At 37.4% G+C, this 17,685-nt stretch overlaps 1 protein-coding gene across 1 annotated transcript in view; it reads right to left on the reverse strand.

The window, feature by feature from the left end:
• LOC128659458 (carboxypeptidase O-like) overlaps positions 1-17,685 on the reverse strand; it is a 68,134-nt gene that overhangs the window by 25,102 nt on the left and 25,347 nt on the right. Inside the window, exons 7-10 of the mRNA XM_053713083.1 lie at positions 12,998-13,102; positions 8,141-8,251; positions 2,252-2,342; positions 819-1,021 (exon numbers count right to left, since the gene is read on the reverse strand). Of these exons, the coding sequence (XP_053569058.1) occupies positions 819-1,021; positions 2,252-2,342; positions 8,141-8,251; positions 12,998-13,102 (510 nt within the window). The remainder of the gene's footprint in view (positions 1-818; positions 1,022-2,251; positions 2,343-8,140; positions 8,252-12,997; positions 13,103-17,685) is intronic.

Raw genomic sequence — 17,685 nt, forward strand, 5'->3', positions numbered from 1 at the left:
GGGAGCGGCGGAATAGGGGTTAATAGATTTATTATAGTGTGGGCGATGTTGGGGTGCAGGGGAATAGTAGTTAATAACTTTAGTATAGTGGCGGCGACATCGGGAGCGGCAGATTAAGGGTTAATAGTTTTCATTTGTTGGCAGCGATATCGGGAGCGGCAGATTAGGGGTTAATAACTGTATGTAGGTGTCAGCGATGTTGAGGGCAGCAAATTAGGGGTGTTTAGATGTGGGGTTTATGTTAGGGTGTTAGGTTTAAATGTTACTTTTTTTCCCCCATAGACATCAATGGGGCTGCATTACGGAGCTTTTCATTCCATGATTGCAGGTGTTAGGTTTTTTTCTAACACGCTCTCCCCATTGATGTCTATGGGGAAAGCTGGCACGAGCACGTCAAAACAGTGCTTGTATATTGTGCAGTATGGAGATCAACGCAACCATATCGCACGCACAAGGCAGCTGTTTTGAAACTTGTAATGGCTGCGCTATAAAATTCCCTATAGCGTGCATAACTTGTAATCTACCTGTATGTTTACTAATAAGCTAATTATTTCACCTATGCTCCAGTTCAGATATCCTCAAAATGTGGCCTGTTAGGGAGGTCTGAGGACAGATTTGAAACCCAGTGGTTAAAACTGATCACAAAGGAACTTCCAAAACTGTAGAACACCTGTAATATATAAAAGTTCAATGGCCCTAATAAGTCTCTTTTAACAATAAAATGTGCTTGAAATCTTTTGTGTGTTACCTATAATCAGCTCTGTGTTTTATTCTATTTTGACCACTTCCAGGTAAACCTCCATTGATTAAACTCTTACCATCTCCATGTGGTTGACAGATTGATTCTTTGTATAACCATATGGAAGGAGAATTAATTGGCTGTAAGAGTGAATAGTTAGGAAACACAAGATGTCAGATTTAAGACTTCCCACAAGTTGAGACAGAGCTTTCGCCTCTGGTTCTGAAGCAGGTCCAGTTCCGCAAAATGTCATTTCACTACAATTTCGTGAGGCTCCAATGCCTAGTTGTAACAAATGAGACACAAGAAAAAATATAATTTTCAACATTTTTTTTTTTTACAAAGCAGCCTGCAATAATTAAAAAAGAATACTTCTACCAAGCACAATTGTCAACAATATTAAAATAGACATTCAATGCATAAATTAGATGCTCTAATTGATTAGATCCTGTACGTTTTGATTTACTAAACCCAGCTAGCTCTCTGTTTAACCAATATACAAACAGAGAGACCGAACCTTTAGATGTTTAGATGTTATACATCTGTTTGCTATCAAACAGTTACATATACAATTTATGTTTTGTGCCACCTAAGAAAAATAATAAAAAAAATTACTTTGTGACATACACCCTAAATAATAGGGGTGGGAGAATATTTGGATTCACTGAATATGGCAGCAGGCAGCATCATTTGGCTCTTTTCAGAGACGGATATATCAGTGTGATAAAAGATCTGGATTTGCACACGAGTGCCGAATCTGAATATTCTCCCATGCTTACTAGATATACACAGGAGAACATTACTATCCAGATGAAGGAGTCATCGAGGCATATTTATTAAGCTCCGTACGGAGCTTGATGCCCCATACGTTATGATGCTCCAGAAGTTATGAAGCAGCGGTCTAAAGACCGCTCCTCCATAACTTGTCCGCCTGCTCTGAGGTGTCCGCTCGCACAATAATAAATAGGCCCCATCCAGCTTTGAGACAGTAGCATAAGCACAAAAAGATTAGTGGGTTATACACCCTGGTCACAATGTTTGCTCCATTACAAGCTGTTCAAGGCCAGATCACAGAGTAATGTACTTTTCCTTACTACTTTCAGAACTGTTAGTAAGGGACACTCATGTTGCACTAACTTTCTGAGTTATCCTCAACAATGTACTATATTTTCATTGACTGAGCCAGACTTACGTTTACCTTAAGTCTCTCAATGACTATAATTCAGGATATTACAGGACTCACAGACAATGCTTATACTAGTAATTTATTATCTAATTTCAAGTTCATTATTAGATTGGCTGACAGGTAGTATGTGCTTTATAGATTTTCTATCTGTTTAACCACTCAGCAGAACACGTTTGCTGAGCCAATCAGGTGTCGCCATCACTGGCCATGTCCTGATCAGGAACTACAGCTTCTGATCAGGACTTAGCTTATGCAATTTTTGCATTATAATGTCCCTCAAAATATAGGTAATATATATAATCACATCCACTCAATTGTTAACTTACTGCACCACTGAGAATCGAAATTTCTGTTGAGATCAACACCATAGCAGGTATTATTATTATGTGGTGAGCGGGATTTTCTCCAAAGACGATCCTATATAATAATAAAAAAAAAAAATAGTTTCTGCTTATCTCACTCATATTTCTCACAAGAATACATACAGTATATTTAACCATGTAACATTATAAACAAAGCACGATTCTATTGGGTTAATAGAATGTAAAAGCATTTTATACAATATATTAGAGAGGGTAATATTTATTAGTTTATTAATGCTTACTACACAACACCTTTGTTTCTGATGTAGGGAATGAAGGAGTCTGGTTAGATAATTATTCTATGATCTCTGACACACCATGAATGCATTAAGGCAGATCACTTGGGAGTATATTATTTTCTAAAGGGACATCAATTTCAGTTTGTTTCCTTATTGCATTTACCGTAGGGTATTATGGGGTAAAATGTATTTGAGAAGTTTTTGTTTTTTTTATTGCGATATTCCTGTCCTGAGTAAATAACTTTTCATTCTTATATTTGTGGGATATGTGTCTGTCCAGTAGAACTGTGGAAATATGACTTATCAGCCAACTAGTCATTTATTTCATGGGATTATTATGCAGGCACTTGTGTTTCCTGTTTGCATTTGATTTATTTTACACTTACGGCTAGATTTAGAGTTTGGCGGTAGCCGTCAAAACCAGCGTTAGAGGCTCCTAACGCTGGTTTTGGGCTACCGCTGGTATTTAGAGTCAGTCAGGAAAGGGTCTAACGCTCACTTTGCAGCCGCGACTTTTCCATACCGCAGATCCCCCTACGCCAATTGCGTATCCTATCTTTTCAATGGGATCTTTCTAACGCCGGTATTTAGAGTCGTGGCTGAAGTGAGCGTTAGAAATCTAACGATAAAACTCCAGCCGCAGAAAAAAGTCAGTAGTTGAGAGCTTTCTGGGCTAACGCCGGTTTATAAAGCTCTTAACTACTGTGCTCTAAAGTACACTAACACCCATAAACTACCTATGTACCCCTAACCGAGGTCCCCCCACATCGCCGCCACTCTATTAAATTTTTTTAACCCCTAATCTGCCGCTCCGTACACCGCCGCCACCTACGTTATCCCTATGGACCCCTAATCTGTTGCCCCTAACACTGCCGACCCCTATATTATATTTATTAACCCCTAATCTGCCGCCCCCGCTATCGCTGACCCCTGCATATTATTATTAACCTCTAATCTGCCACTCCGTGCACCGCCGCAACCTACGTTATCCCTATGTACCCCTAATCTGCTGCCCCTAACACCGTCGACCCCTATATTATATTTATTAACCCCTAATCTGCCGCCCCCGCTATCGATGACCCCTGCATATTATTATTAACCCCTAATCTGCCGCTCCGTACACCGCCGCAACCTACGTTATCCCTATGTACCCCTAATCTGCTGCCCCTAATACCGCCGACCCCTATATTATATTTATTAACCCCTAATCTGCCGCCCCCAACGTCGCCTCCACCTACCTACAATAATTAACCCCTAATCTGCCGACCGGATCTCACCGCTACTCTAATAAATGTATTAACCCCTAAAGCTAAGTCTAACCCTAACACTAACACCCCCCTAAATTAAATATAATTGAAATCTAACGAAATAAATTAACTCTTATTAAATAACTTATTCCTATTTAAAGCTAAATACTTACCTGTAAAATAAACCCTAATATAGCTACAATATAAATTATAATTATATTGTAGCTATTTTAGGAATTATATTTATTTTACAGGCAACTTTGTATTTATTTTAACCAGGTACAATAGCTATTAAATAGTTAATAACTATTTAATAACTACCTAGTTAAAATAATTACAAAATTACCTGTAAAATAAATCCTAAACTAAGTTACAATTAAATCTAACACTACACTATCAATAAATTAATTAAATAAAATACCTACAATTATCTACAATTAAACCTAACACTACACTATCAATAAATTAATTAAATACAATACCTACAAATAAATACAATTAAATAAACTAACTAAAGTACAAAAAATAAAAAAGAACTAAGTTACAAAAAATAAAAAAATATTTATAAACATTAGAAAAATATTACAACAATTTTAAACTAATTACACCTACTCTAAGCCCCCTAATAAAATAACAAAGACACCCAAAATAAAAAAAATGCCCTACCCTATTCTAAAATTAAAATAGAAAAGCTCTTTTACCTTACCAGCTCTTAAAAGGGCCATTTGCGGGGCATGCCCCAAAGAATTCAGCTCTTTTGCCTGGAAAAAAAACATACAATACCCCCCCCCCACACATTACAACCCACCACCCACATACCCCTAATCTAACCCAAACCCCCCTTAAATAAACCTAACACTAAGCCCCTGAAGATCTTCCTACCTTATCTTCACCACACCGGGTATCAGCGATCCGTCCAGGCTCCAATGTCTTGATCCAAGCCCAAGCGGGGGGCTGAAGACGTCCATCCTCCGGCTGAAGTCTTGATCCAAGCGGGCAGAAGAGGACATCCGGACCGGCAAACATCTTCATCCAAGCCACATCTTCTATGTTCTTCCATCCGATGACGACCGGCTGATCTTCAAGACCTCCAGCCCAGATCCATCCTCTTCTTCCGACGACTAGACGACGAATGAAGGTTCCTTTAAGGGACGTCATCCAAGATGGCGTCCCTCGAATTCCGATTGGTTGATAGGATTCTATCAGCCAATCGGAATTAAGGTAGGAAAATTCTGATTGGCTGATGGAATCAGCCAATCAGATTCAAGTTCAATCCGATTGGCTGATCCAATCAGCCAATCAGATTGAGATCGCATTCTATTGGCTGTTCCGATCAGCCAATAGAATGCGAGCTCAATCTGATTGGCTGATCGGATCAGCCAATCGGATTGAACTTGAATCTGATTGGCTGATTCCATCAGCCAATCAGAATTTTCCTACCTTAATTCCGATTGGCTGATAGAATCCTATCAGCCAATCGGAATTCGAGGGATGCCATCTTGGATGACGTCCCTTAAAGGAACCGTCATTCGTCGGGAAGTCGTCGGTGAAGATGGATGTTCCGCGTCGGCAGGATAAACTATATGGATCCGGAAGAAAGAAGATTGAAGATGCCGCTTGATAGAAGACTTCAGTCGGATCATGGACCTCTTCAGCTCCCGCTTGGATAAAGACTTCACCCGGATCATGGACATCTTCAGCCCCCCGCTTGGGCTTGGATCAAGACATCGGAGGCTCTTCTGGATCGATCGGTGAACCCGGCGTGGTGAAGACAAGGTAGGGATATCTTCAGGGGCTTAGTGTTAGGTTTATTTAAGGGGGGTTTGGGTTAGATTAGGGGTATGTGGGTGGTGGGTTGTAATGTTGGGGGGGGTATTGTATGTTTTTTTTTACAGGCAAAAGAGCTGAATTCTTTGGGGCATGCCCCGCAAAGGGCCCTTTTCAGGGCTGGTAAGGTAAAAGAGCTTTTCTATTTTAATTTTAGAATAGGGTAGGGCATTTTTTTATTTTGGGGGTCTTTGTTATTTTATTAGGGGGCTTAGAGTAGGTGTAATTAGCTTAAAATTGTTGTAATATTTTTCTAATGTTTGTAAATATTTTTTTATTTTTTGTAACTTAGTTCTTTTTTATTTTTTGAACTTTAGTTAGTTTATTTCATTGTAGTTATTTGTAGGTATTGTATTTAATTAATTTATTGATAGTGTAGTGTGAGGTTTAATTGTAGATAATTGTAGGTAGTTTATTTAATTTATTTATTGATAGTGTAGTGTTAGGTTTAATTGTAACTTAGGTTAGGATTTATTTTACAGGTAATTTTGTAATTATTTTAACTAGGTAGCTATTAAATAGTTATTAACTATTTAATAGCTATTGTACCTGGTTAAAATAATTACAAAGTTGCCTGTAAAATAAATATTAATCCTAAAATAGCTACAATATAATTATAATTTATATTGTAGCTATATTAGGGTTTATTTTACAGGTAAGTATTTAGCTTTAAATAGGAATAATTTATTTAATAAGAGTTAATTTATTTCGTTAGATTTAATTTATATTTAACTTAGGGGGGTGTTAGTGTTAGGGTTAGACTTAGCTTTAGGGGTTAATACATTTATTAGAGTAGCGGTGAGATCCGGTCGGCAGATTAGGGGTTAATAAGTGTAGATAGGTGGAGGCGACATTGTGGGGGGGCAGATTAAGGGTTAATAAATATAATATAGGGGTCGGCGGTGTTAGGGGCAGCAGATTAGGGGTGCATAGGTATAATGTAGGTTGCGGCAGATTAGGGGTTAATAATAATATGCAGGGGTCAGCGATAGCGGGGGCGGCAGATTAGGGGTTAATAAGTGTAAGGTTAGGGGTGTTTAGACTCGGGGTACATGTTAGGGTGTTAGTTGCAGACTTAGGAAGTGTTTCCCCATAGAAAACAATGGGGCTGCGTTAGGAGCTGAACGCTGCTTTTTTGCAGGTGTTAGGTTTTTTTTCAGCTCAAACTGCCCCATTGTTTTCTATGGGGGAATTGTACACGAGCACGTTTTTGAAGCTGGCCGCGTCCACAAGCAACGCTGGTATTGAGAGTTGCAGTGGCGGTAAATATGCTCTACGCTCCCTTTTTTGGAGCCTAACGCAGCCATTCTGTGAACTCTAAATACCAGCGGTATTTAAAAGGTGCGGGGGAAAAAAACATGCGTAGCTAACGCACCCCTTTGGCCGCAGAACTCTAAATCTAGCCGTTAGTTTTCTAGAAAAAATGTTTATAATATGTTTATTGCTTTTTTTCCATATTTAAAGCGGCAGCCTAGTATTTTATGAGTGTGCTGTAAGCTTGTTGTTAAAAAAAATTCTACTTAGATTTTTGAATGACAGCAAAAAGCACATGCGCTACATATGCATAAATCAGGGCAGCACCTCATATCTTGTAGTTAAACAAAAGGCTCCAGTTTAGTTTGTGCAACCATGACCCTATAATGGCCAGCATTTATCGACTGCTGGATAGACAGTGTTTGCTCATACAAACCTGTCTGCCCGGGATTGCAGAATGCGGGCAGCATATTGCAGCAAAATGCTTCCTGTATTTATCATTTCACAAGCCTTTGCTTGTGCAATGCTGCCCCCTGGTTGCCATAGCCCAATGGGGCAAAAGTACCCAGGATGATTTAATCTGCCAGCTAATAGCTGTGGTACTGGTTAGGAAGCTGTGGTCTGATGATATAGGTATATAGAGACATAGTAAAATTGATATTCAATAAAGCACATATTTCATTTACAATAATTTGCAATAAAACACTATATAAAGGTTCCCTTCTGCTTGCTGGTGACATCTGTAAAGGAGCAGCCAATACAGTGGTATATGCAGAAAATGTCTAAGACCCAGATTACAAGCGGAGTGCTATTAAAACCCAGCTATATTTCCTAAAATGTGTTTAATTGTATTAGAGCAGTCAAGCGATATACCCCTTGAAAAGTCTTTTAAGTATATCTCTTATCTACTTTGCCTCTGGTTAATAAGGGGCAGATATAACTGAGCTCCTAAACTGACTAAGCAATCACTGTGTTACATGAAGATGAATCAATGTTCTGAAATCTACAAGAAAGCCTTTCTTTTGGAGTGTAAAAAAAAATATGTGCAGCAGTTTGAAGGCCAAATCTGATATTTTTAATAGAAATGTAATTTTTCTAGCGTTAGCTTGTTTTATTTATCTTACACAGACTAAACACATAAGTCATAAGTCACTGAAGTATTTTGTAATGGTAAATGTAGTTTATGGGCAGACATTTTTACCATAGATAGAAAATATTGGTTACACAGAAATGATCATTTAGTCCAAAAACTGTTTTGCGAACACATCCTTTTTTGTCAGTCTTACCGTTTGCCAAGAATAAATATATCCATCAATATTGAGGACAGGCACAATGTAGAAATCTATATTTTGAAGAGCTTTTTTATATATAGGATTGGAATCATGATTATGAAGAATCTGAAAAAAAAGGCAAATGTATAAATATTTATATATAACTAAATACAGTATATAAGTAAGATATGGAGGCCTATTTAACAACGGTCTTGCGGACCTGATCCGACAGTGCGGTTCAGATCCGCAAGACCTCGCTGAATGCGGAGACGCAGTACGCTCTCCATATTCAGCATTGCACCAGCAAATCACAAGAGCTGCTGGTGCAACGCCGCCCCCTGCAGACTCGCGGCCAATGAGCCGCCAGCAGGGAGGTGTCAATCAACCTGATCGTACTAGATCGGGTTGAATTGTGGCGATGTGTGTCCGCCTGCTCAGAGCAGGTGGACAGGGTTACGGAGCAGCAGTCTTTAGACCGTTGCTTCATAACTGCTGTTTCTGGCGAGTCTGAAGGCTCGCCAGAAACACGGGCCCACAAGCTCCATATGGAGCTTGTTAAATGGGCCTCTATACCTAAATACAGTTTAATGTTCAAAATTACCCAAATAAATATGACCATAAACATAATAAGTGTTATCATTTTGCTATTTATTTCACAGGAATTAAAGGGACATTAAAATTAAAATTAAGCTTGTGTGACTCCGAAAAAGCATACAATAAAAAAAGAAAAGATTTTTTTTTTTCTAATTTACTTTAAATTTACTCCTGCTATAGAAAATGTGAACCATAATTTTGTATGCACACTTTCTAAGGCATCAGCTACTACTGAAACTGTGTAACAGTGCATAGTATATATGTTTTGTGATTGGCTAATGGCTGTCACATGAAACAGAGGAATGGAAAATTGAATTACCTTTGAAATTTCCTGGACAAAAATCTACTGCTATTGCATTGTCTTTTTATTATGTATTTGTCGATTATGCAGTTCTACTGTTTAATAGTCCTTTAAGCATGCATGCATCTATTGTTATTCTGGGGTGCATCCATATTACAGTACTTTATTTATTTTTTTATGATGTATACCCCCATGCTGTTACAAGTCACAGGCTAGCCGCTCTCAATAAAATGTAGCAATTTTAATCAATATGTTACTGGCTTACTGAAAAGTTATATTAATATATGTTTTACCTCTGTAATTACCTTGTATCTAAGCCTCTGCAAACTGCCCCCTTATTTCAGTTCATTTGACAGACTTGCATTTTAGCCAATCAGTGCTCACTCCTAGGTAACTTCACATGCATGAGCTCAATGTTATCTTTATGAAACACATGAACTAAAACCCTCTAGTGGTGAAAAACTGTCAAAATGCTTTCAGATTAGAGGCGGCCTTCCAGGTCTAAGAAATTAGCATATGAACCTCCTAGGTTTCGCTTTCAACTAAGAATACCAAGAGAACAAAGCAACATTGGTGATAAAAGTAAATTGGAAAGTTGTTTAAAATTACATGCCCTATTTAAATCATTAAAGTTTTTTTGGACTTGTCTGTCCCTTTAAAGGAATATTAAACAGTGCTTGTTTAGCAAAAACAAATATGATAAATCAAAGTAAACATATATAAAAACTGAAAAAAATGAACATTTATAATTTCTCATTGTAGCCACTGCCCTCAGGGGGATAAGAGAGCAGACATTTTTGGAACTTAAGTTGCATTCTGCAACTTCTGATTATGAGCAAACCAGACACCTGCTGTCTTTTTAGCATTATCTGAATAGTAAACTAGGTCAAGTTACCCTAGAAGATTTATGACATCAAGTTAGCTAAATATTCCTGCAAAAACCACAGCCTCCTTGTAGGTCTGTGACAGGAAGTAATGGACACTGCACAAATTAAGTTAAAAAAGAAACAAAAGGTAAAATCCTTTTAAAATGATGAATAATACACATTGCAATAATTTCTTTTAAGTATAAGCCCCTGATTAGTGCTTTTTCTTACAACAATGAAACAGACAGTTTAATATCCCTTTTAAAGGCAAATAAAACACTAAGAGCTAGATTACAAGTATTTAACTCTCCCACTCGCGCGTATTACAACTTTAAAGTAAAAAGTTTTTTGCTCACCTGCTAGCCCTCTGCACGCAAAAAGTCGAAGTTAGAATATTGTATGTGCCTGTAATGTATTCCACCATAGAAGTCAATGGAGCAAAAAAAGTGGAAGAAAACCTAACATTCTATTAGAGCACAAACCCAATAGGATATTCTCAAGTGCGCTAACCTGACATGAAAATATGAATATTTCACTTTCCAATGTTCTTCACAAAGCAGAATATGTTCTATTTATTCATAAATACATATTTCTACATTTTTCTGATGGTATTTTGGTACAATATACATCTATACCTATATATAGGTATAGATATATAGGTATAGATATAAACACACACACACACATATATATATATATATATATATATATATATATATATATATATATATATATATATATACAGGGAGTGCAGAATTATTAGGCAAGTTGTATTTTTGAGGATTAATTTTATTATTGAACAACAACCATGTTCTCAATGAACCCAAAAAACTCATTAATATCAAAGCTGAATAGTTTTGGAAGTAGTTTTTAGTTTGTTTTTAGTTATAGCTATTTTAGGGGGATATCTGTGTGTGCAGGTGACTATTACTGTGCATAATTATTAGGCAACTTAACAAAAAACAAATATATACCCATTTCAATTATTTATTTTTACCAGTGAAACCAATATAACATCTCAACATTCACAAATATACATTTCTGACATTCAAAAACAAAACAAAAACAAATCAGTGACCAATATAGCCACCTTTCTTTGCAAGGACACTCAAAAACCTGCCATCCATGGATTCTGTCAGTGTTTTGATCTGTTCACCATCAACATTGCATGCAGCAGCAACCACAGCCTCCCAGACACTGTTCAGAGAGGTGTACTGTTTTCCCTCCTTGTAAATCTCACATTTGATGATGGACCACAGGTTCTCAATGGGGTTCAGATCAGGAGAACAAGGAGGCCATGTCATTAGATTTTCTTCTTTTATACCCTTTCTTGCCAGCCACGCTGTGGAGTACTTGGACGCGTGTGATGGAGCATTGTCTTGCATGAAAATCATGTTTTTCTTGAAGGATGCAGACTTCTTCCTGTACCACTGCTTGAAGAAGGTGTCTTCCAGAAACTGGCAGTAGGACTGGGAGTTGAGCTTGACTCCATCCTCAACCCGAAAAGGCCCCACAAGTTCATCTTTGATGATACAAGCCCAAACCAGTACTCCACCTCCACCTTGCTGGCATCTGAGTTGGACTGGAGCTCTCTGCCCTTTACCAATCCAGCCACGGGCCCATCCATCTGGCCCATCAAGACTCACTCTCATTTCATCAGTCCATAAAACCTTAGAAAAATCAGTCTTGAGATATTTCTTGGCCCAGTCTTGACGTTTCAGCTTGTGTGTCTTGTTCAGTGGTGGTCGTCTTTCAGCCTTTTTTACCTTGGCCATGTCTCTGAGTATTGCACACCTTGTGCTTTTGGGCACTCCAGTGATGTTGCAGCTCTGAAATATGGCCAAACTGGTGGCAAGTGGCATCTTGGCAGCTGCACGCTTGACTTTTCTCAGTTCATGGGCAGTTATTTTGAGCCTTGGTTTTTCCACACGCTTCTTGCGACCCTGTTGACTATTTTGAATGAAACGCTTGATTGTTCGATGATCACGCTTCAGAAGCTTTGCCATTTTAAGAGTGCTGCATCCCTCTGCAAGGTATCTCACTATTTTTGACTTTTCTGAGCCTGTCAAGTCCTTCTTTTGACCCATTTTGCCAAAGGAAAGGAAGTTGCCTAATAATTATGCACACCTGATATAGGGTGTTGATGTCATTAGACCACACCCCTTCTCATTACAGAGATGCACATCACCTAATATGCTTAATTGGTAGTAGGCTTTCGAGCCTATACAGCTTGGAGTAAGACAACAAGCATAAAGAGGATGATGTGGTCAAAATACTCATTTGCCTAATAATTCTGCACTCCCTGTATATATATATGCACACACACATACATACTTAGACATGTATATATGTATGTATCTCTATGTTAAAGCCCTCTGTATTCTTTTTTTTTCTAACAATATTTTTTTTAATATTTTTTATTACATAGTGCTATGAGTGTAAGTGTACTTTTCAATGTAAGTTTGATGTTTTCTGACACTTTTTTGTTTTGCAAAACAGTTAACCAGGGCTCTGATGTTGCTCTATACAGTATCCTGACACGCGTTTTACTCAATTGCGCTCAAGCGATCGAGTTTACTTTAAACTTGTAATACGATCAATACAACGAATGCACACAAACAGCCGCAATAAACCTCTTATTGCTTGCGCGTAACTGTATACACGCCACGCCACTCGTAATCTGGCCCTAAATACATGCTATACATAATGATGTAATCATAGCAAAGGAATAATATGCAGATTTTCTTTTATACATTATCTGCTTATAAATATGTGTAAATATAAAGTGATGGGTGCAACCATGTTGTAACCTATGTTTCTGATATTGTATATCCTCTGTTGAAGCCATGAGAGACAGATATTAATTAGTTACCACCAGTGAACAAAAACTATCTGTATTGAATATAGCAGTGCATTCCAGTTTGCCCACAATTTTCAGACTTAGATTGCCAGAAAAGGGAACAAAATTAATAATGAAAGTTTACAATCTCAAATTGTTTAATACGCCTTTAAATAATGATATAATTATGACAGTGTACATACTTGAAATTCCTTATTTGTTGCCCCCCACAAAAAAAAGCTAAAACAGAAAAACCACAAGAAATCACATACTTCTTTAATAAACCACTGACAGAAGGCTACTGAGATCCACTCCCGAGCATGAATTCCACAATCCATCCAAATGACTTTCTTTTGCTTGTCAGATGGCGATCCAATCTGTAAAATAGTAAAAAAAAAAAAGTCAGAAAACAATGGACTAGATTACAAGTTGAACGCTATTTACTGCCCCTGCTCGCATGCTAACTTCGCTCGACTTCTGCTATTTGTGCACGTCGGGTAGCACCCGTATTACAAGTTGAAAGTAAATGTTTTTTACTTGCACGCCAACCTGTTGCACCCAAAGAGCAAAAGTTATAATATTGCGACCACGTTAACGTTATTTTTTTTTTAGATAGACTTTTTAATTTTTAATTGTGCTGTGTAGATTTATTTTTTTAAGAAAAAGAGCTGACACTTTAGGGCAATACCCTGCAAAAGGCCGTTTTAAGGGCTATTTCTGTAGTTTAGTGTTAGTATAATTTTTTTGTTTTAAGTGGGGTTTTAGACTGGGCATAACACTTTTTTATTTTTGGTAATTTGTTTGTTGTTTTTTGTAATAGTGTTTTTTTTGTAATGTTAGTATTTTTTCCCCACTGTTTCACGGTTTGTTAGTTTTAAGATAAGGCTAGGATTTTTATTTTTAATGGTAAATTTAGTTTTTTTATTTTAAAAGTTAAGATTAAGTTTTTTTTATTTTTTTCAGTTTTTTTTTTAAAGGTACTGTAAGTTTTTTTTTTTGCAGGTAAGGTTAGTATGTTTTGGGGTAACTTAGGGGTTGTTAGGTTATGGGATTTAGTGGTTACTTTGCGATGGGGGTTGTGGCTGTTTAGCGGTTAATAGTGTAGTGGGTTACTTTGCAATGAGGGTGTGGTGGTTTAGTGGTTAATAGTCTAGTAGGTTTTTTTGCGATGGGGGTGTGGAGGTTTAGGGGTTAATAGTGTAGGGGGTTACTTTGCAATGGGGTGTGTGGCAGTTTAGGGATAAATAGAATCGTTCAGAGCAACTGTTTCCTCCGGCCAAACTCTTTATGCCACCTTTATGGTTGCGTAAAAAGTTTGAGCGTTAAATGCGATTGCGTTTGAGCAAATACATTTACTTTTAACTTGTGATATGAGCGGTCATTGTCGCTCAACGCCGCCAATACAAAATAAGAAGAGCGTAAATAAAGCAAATTCGCACAAACTAATTTGCAGTAATTTAAACAGTGTGCCAATTGTATCCCACACACCTGAAAAGCAAATTGTGTAATGTAGGTTAAAATAAGTTATCTCATATAAATGAGTTATGGGGGGGTAGTTATCAACGTGTCTACTTTCCTGCCTTCGCCGGCCTAATACGCCCGCCTAAGCTCGCCTACCTTTGCCGCCGCGGACCTGAAAAAATACGCCTAAGTTATCAAAAAAAGCTGTCAAAAAGCCGCGGGGCGATGAGCAGCGGACTGTGAGAGTTATCACTCATCCGATCTCGCTGCTCTTCGGCTGTTTGACAGCTTTCTTGCTAGCCTGTCACTAAGCACTCACACTAAACTACACTGTTCTACCCCCTATACCGGCGCCCCCGGAGCCCCCCGCAACTAAATAAAGTTACTAACCCCTAAACCGCCGCTCCTAGACCCTGCCGCAAGTCTTATAAATGTATTAACCCCTAAACCGCCGCTCCTAGACCCCGCCGCAAGTCTTATAAATGTATTAACCCCTAAACCGCCGCTCCCGGACACCGCTGCCACCTACATTATACCTAGTAACGCCTATCCTGCCCCCCCTATACCGTCGCCCTCTATAATAAAGTTATTAACCCCTATCCTGCTGATCCCGCAACTCGCCGCAAATAAATAGTTTAACCCCTAAACCGCCGCTCCCTATATTAAATTTATTAACCCCTATCCTGCCCCCCCATACCGCCGCCCTCTATAATAAATGTATTAACCCCTATCCTGCCGATCCCACACCTCGCCGCAACTAAATAAATAGTTTAACCCCTAAACCGCCGCTCCCGGACCCCCGCAACCTTTAATAAATTTATTAACCCCTATCCTGCCCCCCACTACACCGTCGCCACTGTAATAAAATTATTAACCCCTAAACCTAAGTCTAACACTAACACCCCCCTAACTAAAATATTAATTAAATAAATCTAAATAATATTTCTATTATTAACTAAGTTAATCCTATTTAAAACTAAATAATTACCTTTAAAATAAACCCTAATATAGCTACAATATAAATAATAATTATATTGTAGCTATCTTAGGATTTATTTTTATTTTACAGATACCTTTCAATTTATTTTAACTAGGTACAATAGCTATTAAATAGTTATTAACTATTTAATAGCTTACCTAGCTAAAATAAAGAGAAAATTACCTGTAAACTAAAAACTAACCTAAGTTACAATTACACCTAACACTACACTATACTTTAATAAATTATTCCTATTTAAAACTAAATACTTACCTGTAAAATAAACCCTAATATAGCTACAATATAAATAATAATTATATTGGAGCTATCTTAGGATTTATATTTATTTTACAGGTAACTTTGTATTTATTTTAGCTAGTTAGAATAGTTATTAAATAGTTATTAACTATTTAATAACTACCTAGCTAAAAGAAATACAAAATTACCTGTAAAATAAATCCTAACCTAATTTACAATTAAACCTAACACTACACTATCATTAAATAAATTAAATAAACAACCTACAAATAACTACAATTAAATACAATGATATAAACTAACTAAAGTACAAAAAATAAAAAAAGCTAAGTTACAAAAAATAAAAAAAAATAAGTTACAAACATTTAAAAACATATTACAACAATTTTAAGCTACTTACACCTAATCTAAGCCCCCTAATAAAATAACAAACCCCCCCAAAATAAAAAAATGCCCTACCCTATTCTACATTAAAAAAGTTCAAAGCTCTTTTACCTTACCAGCCCTTAAAAGGGCCTTTTGTGGGGGCATGCCCCAAAGTTCAGCTCTTTTGCCTGTAAAAGAAAAATACAACCCCCCCCAACATTAAAACCCACCACCCACATACCCCTAATCTAACCCAAACCCCCCTTAAAATAACCTAACACTAATCCCCTGAAGATCATCCTACCTTTAGTTGTCTTCACTCAGCCGAGCCACCGATGGAACTGAAGAGGACATCCGGACCGGCAGAAGTTATCCTCCAAGGGGCGCTGAAGAAATCTTCCATCCGATGAAGTGATCCTCCAAGCGGCGCTGAAGAAATCTTCCATTCGGGCGAGGTCATCTTCCAAGAGGCGCTGAAGAAGTCTTCTATCCGGGCGAGGTCATCGTCGAAGCCGGGTCTTGAATCTTCATCCCGCCAACGCGGAACATCCTCCTTTCCCGATGAACTACCGACGAATGAAGGCTCCTTTAAGGGACGTCATCCAAGATGGCATCCCTTCAATTCCGATTGGCTGATAGGATGATAGGATTCTATCAGCCAATCGGAATTAAGGTAGGAAAAATCTGATTGGCTGATGAAACTTATTTTTTTTATTTTTTGTAACTTAGCTTTTTTTATTTTTTGTACTTTAGTTAGTTTATATCATTGTATTTAATTGTAGTTATTTGTAGGTAGTTTATTTAATTTATTTAATGATAGTGTAGTGTTAGGTTTAATTGTAAATTAGGTTAGAATTTATTTTACAGGTAATTTTGTATTTCTTTTAGCTAGGTAGTTATTAAATAGTTAATAACTATTTAATAACTATTCTAACTAGCTAAAATAAATACAAAGTTACCTGTAAAATAAATATAAATCCTAAGATAGCTCCAATATAATTATTATTTATATTGTAGCTATATTAGGGTTTATTTTACAGGTAAGTATTTAGTTTTAAATAGGAATAATTTATTAAAGTATAGTGTAGTGTTAGGTGTAATTGTAACTTAGGTTAGTTTTTAGTTTACAGGTAAATTTCTCTTTATTTTAGCTAGGTAAGCTATTAAATAGTTAATAACTATTTAATAGCTATTGTACCTAGTTAAAATAAATTGAAAGGTATCTGTAAAATAAAAATAAATCCTAAGATAGCTACAATATAATTATTATTTATATTGTAGCTATATTAGGGTTTATTTTAAAGGTAATTATTTAGTTTTAAATAGGATTAACTTAGTTAATAATAGAAATATTATTTAGATTTATTTAATTAATATTTTAGTTAGGGGGGTGTTAGGGTTTGTGTTAGACTTAGGTTTAGGGGTTAATAATTTTATTACAGTGGCGACGGTGTAGTGGGGGGCAGGATAGGGGTTAATAAATTTATTATAGGTTGCGGGGGTCCGGGAGCGGCGGTTTAGGGGTTAAACTATTTATTTAGTTGCGGCGAGGTGTGGGATCGGCAGGATAGGGGTTAATACATTTATTATAGAGGGCGGCGGTATAGGGGGGGCAGGATAGGGGTTACTAGGTATAATGTAGTTGGCGGTGGGCTCTGGGAGCCGCGGTTTAGGGGTTAATATGTATAGAGTAGCTTGCGGTGGGCTCCGGGAGCGGCGATTTAGGAGTTAATATGTATAGAGTAGCTTGCGGTGGGCTCCGGGAGCGGCGGTTTAGGGGGTAATACATTTATTTAGTTGCGGCGGTGTAGGGGGGGCAGATTAGAGGTGTTTAGACTCGGGGTACATGTTAGGGTGTTAGGTGTAGACAGCTCCCATAGGAATGAATGGGATGTC

This window comes from Bombina bombina, chromosome 1, assembly GCF_027579735.1.
Source record: "Bombina bombina isolate aBomBom1 chromosome 1, aBomBom1.pri, whole genome shotgun sequence".
NCBI classification, from domain to species: Eukaryota; Metazoa; Chordata; class Amphibia; order Anura; family Bombinatoridae; genus Bombina; species Bombina bombina.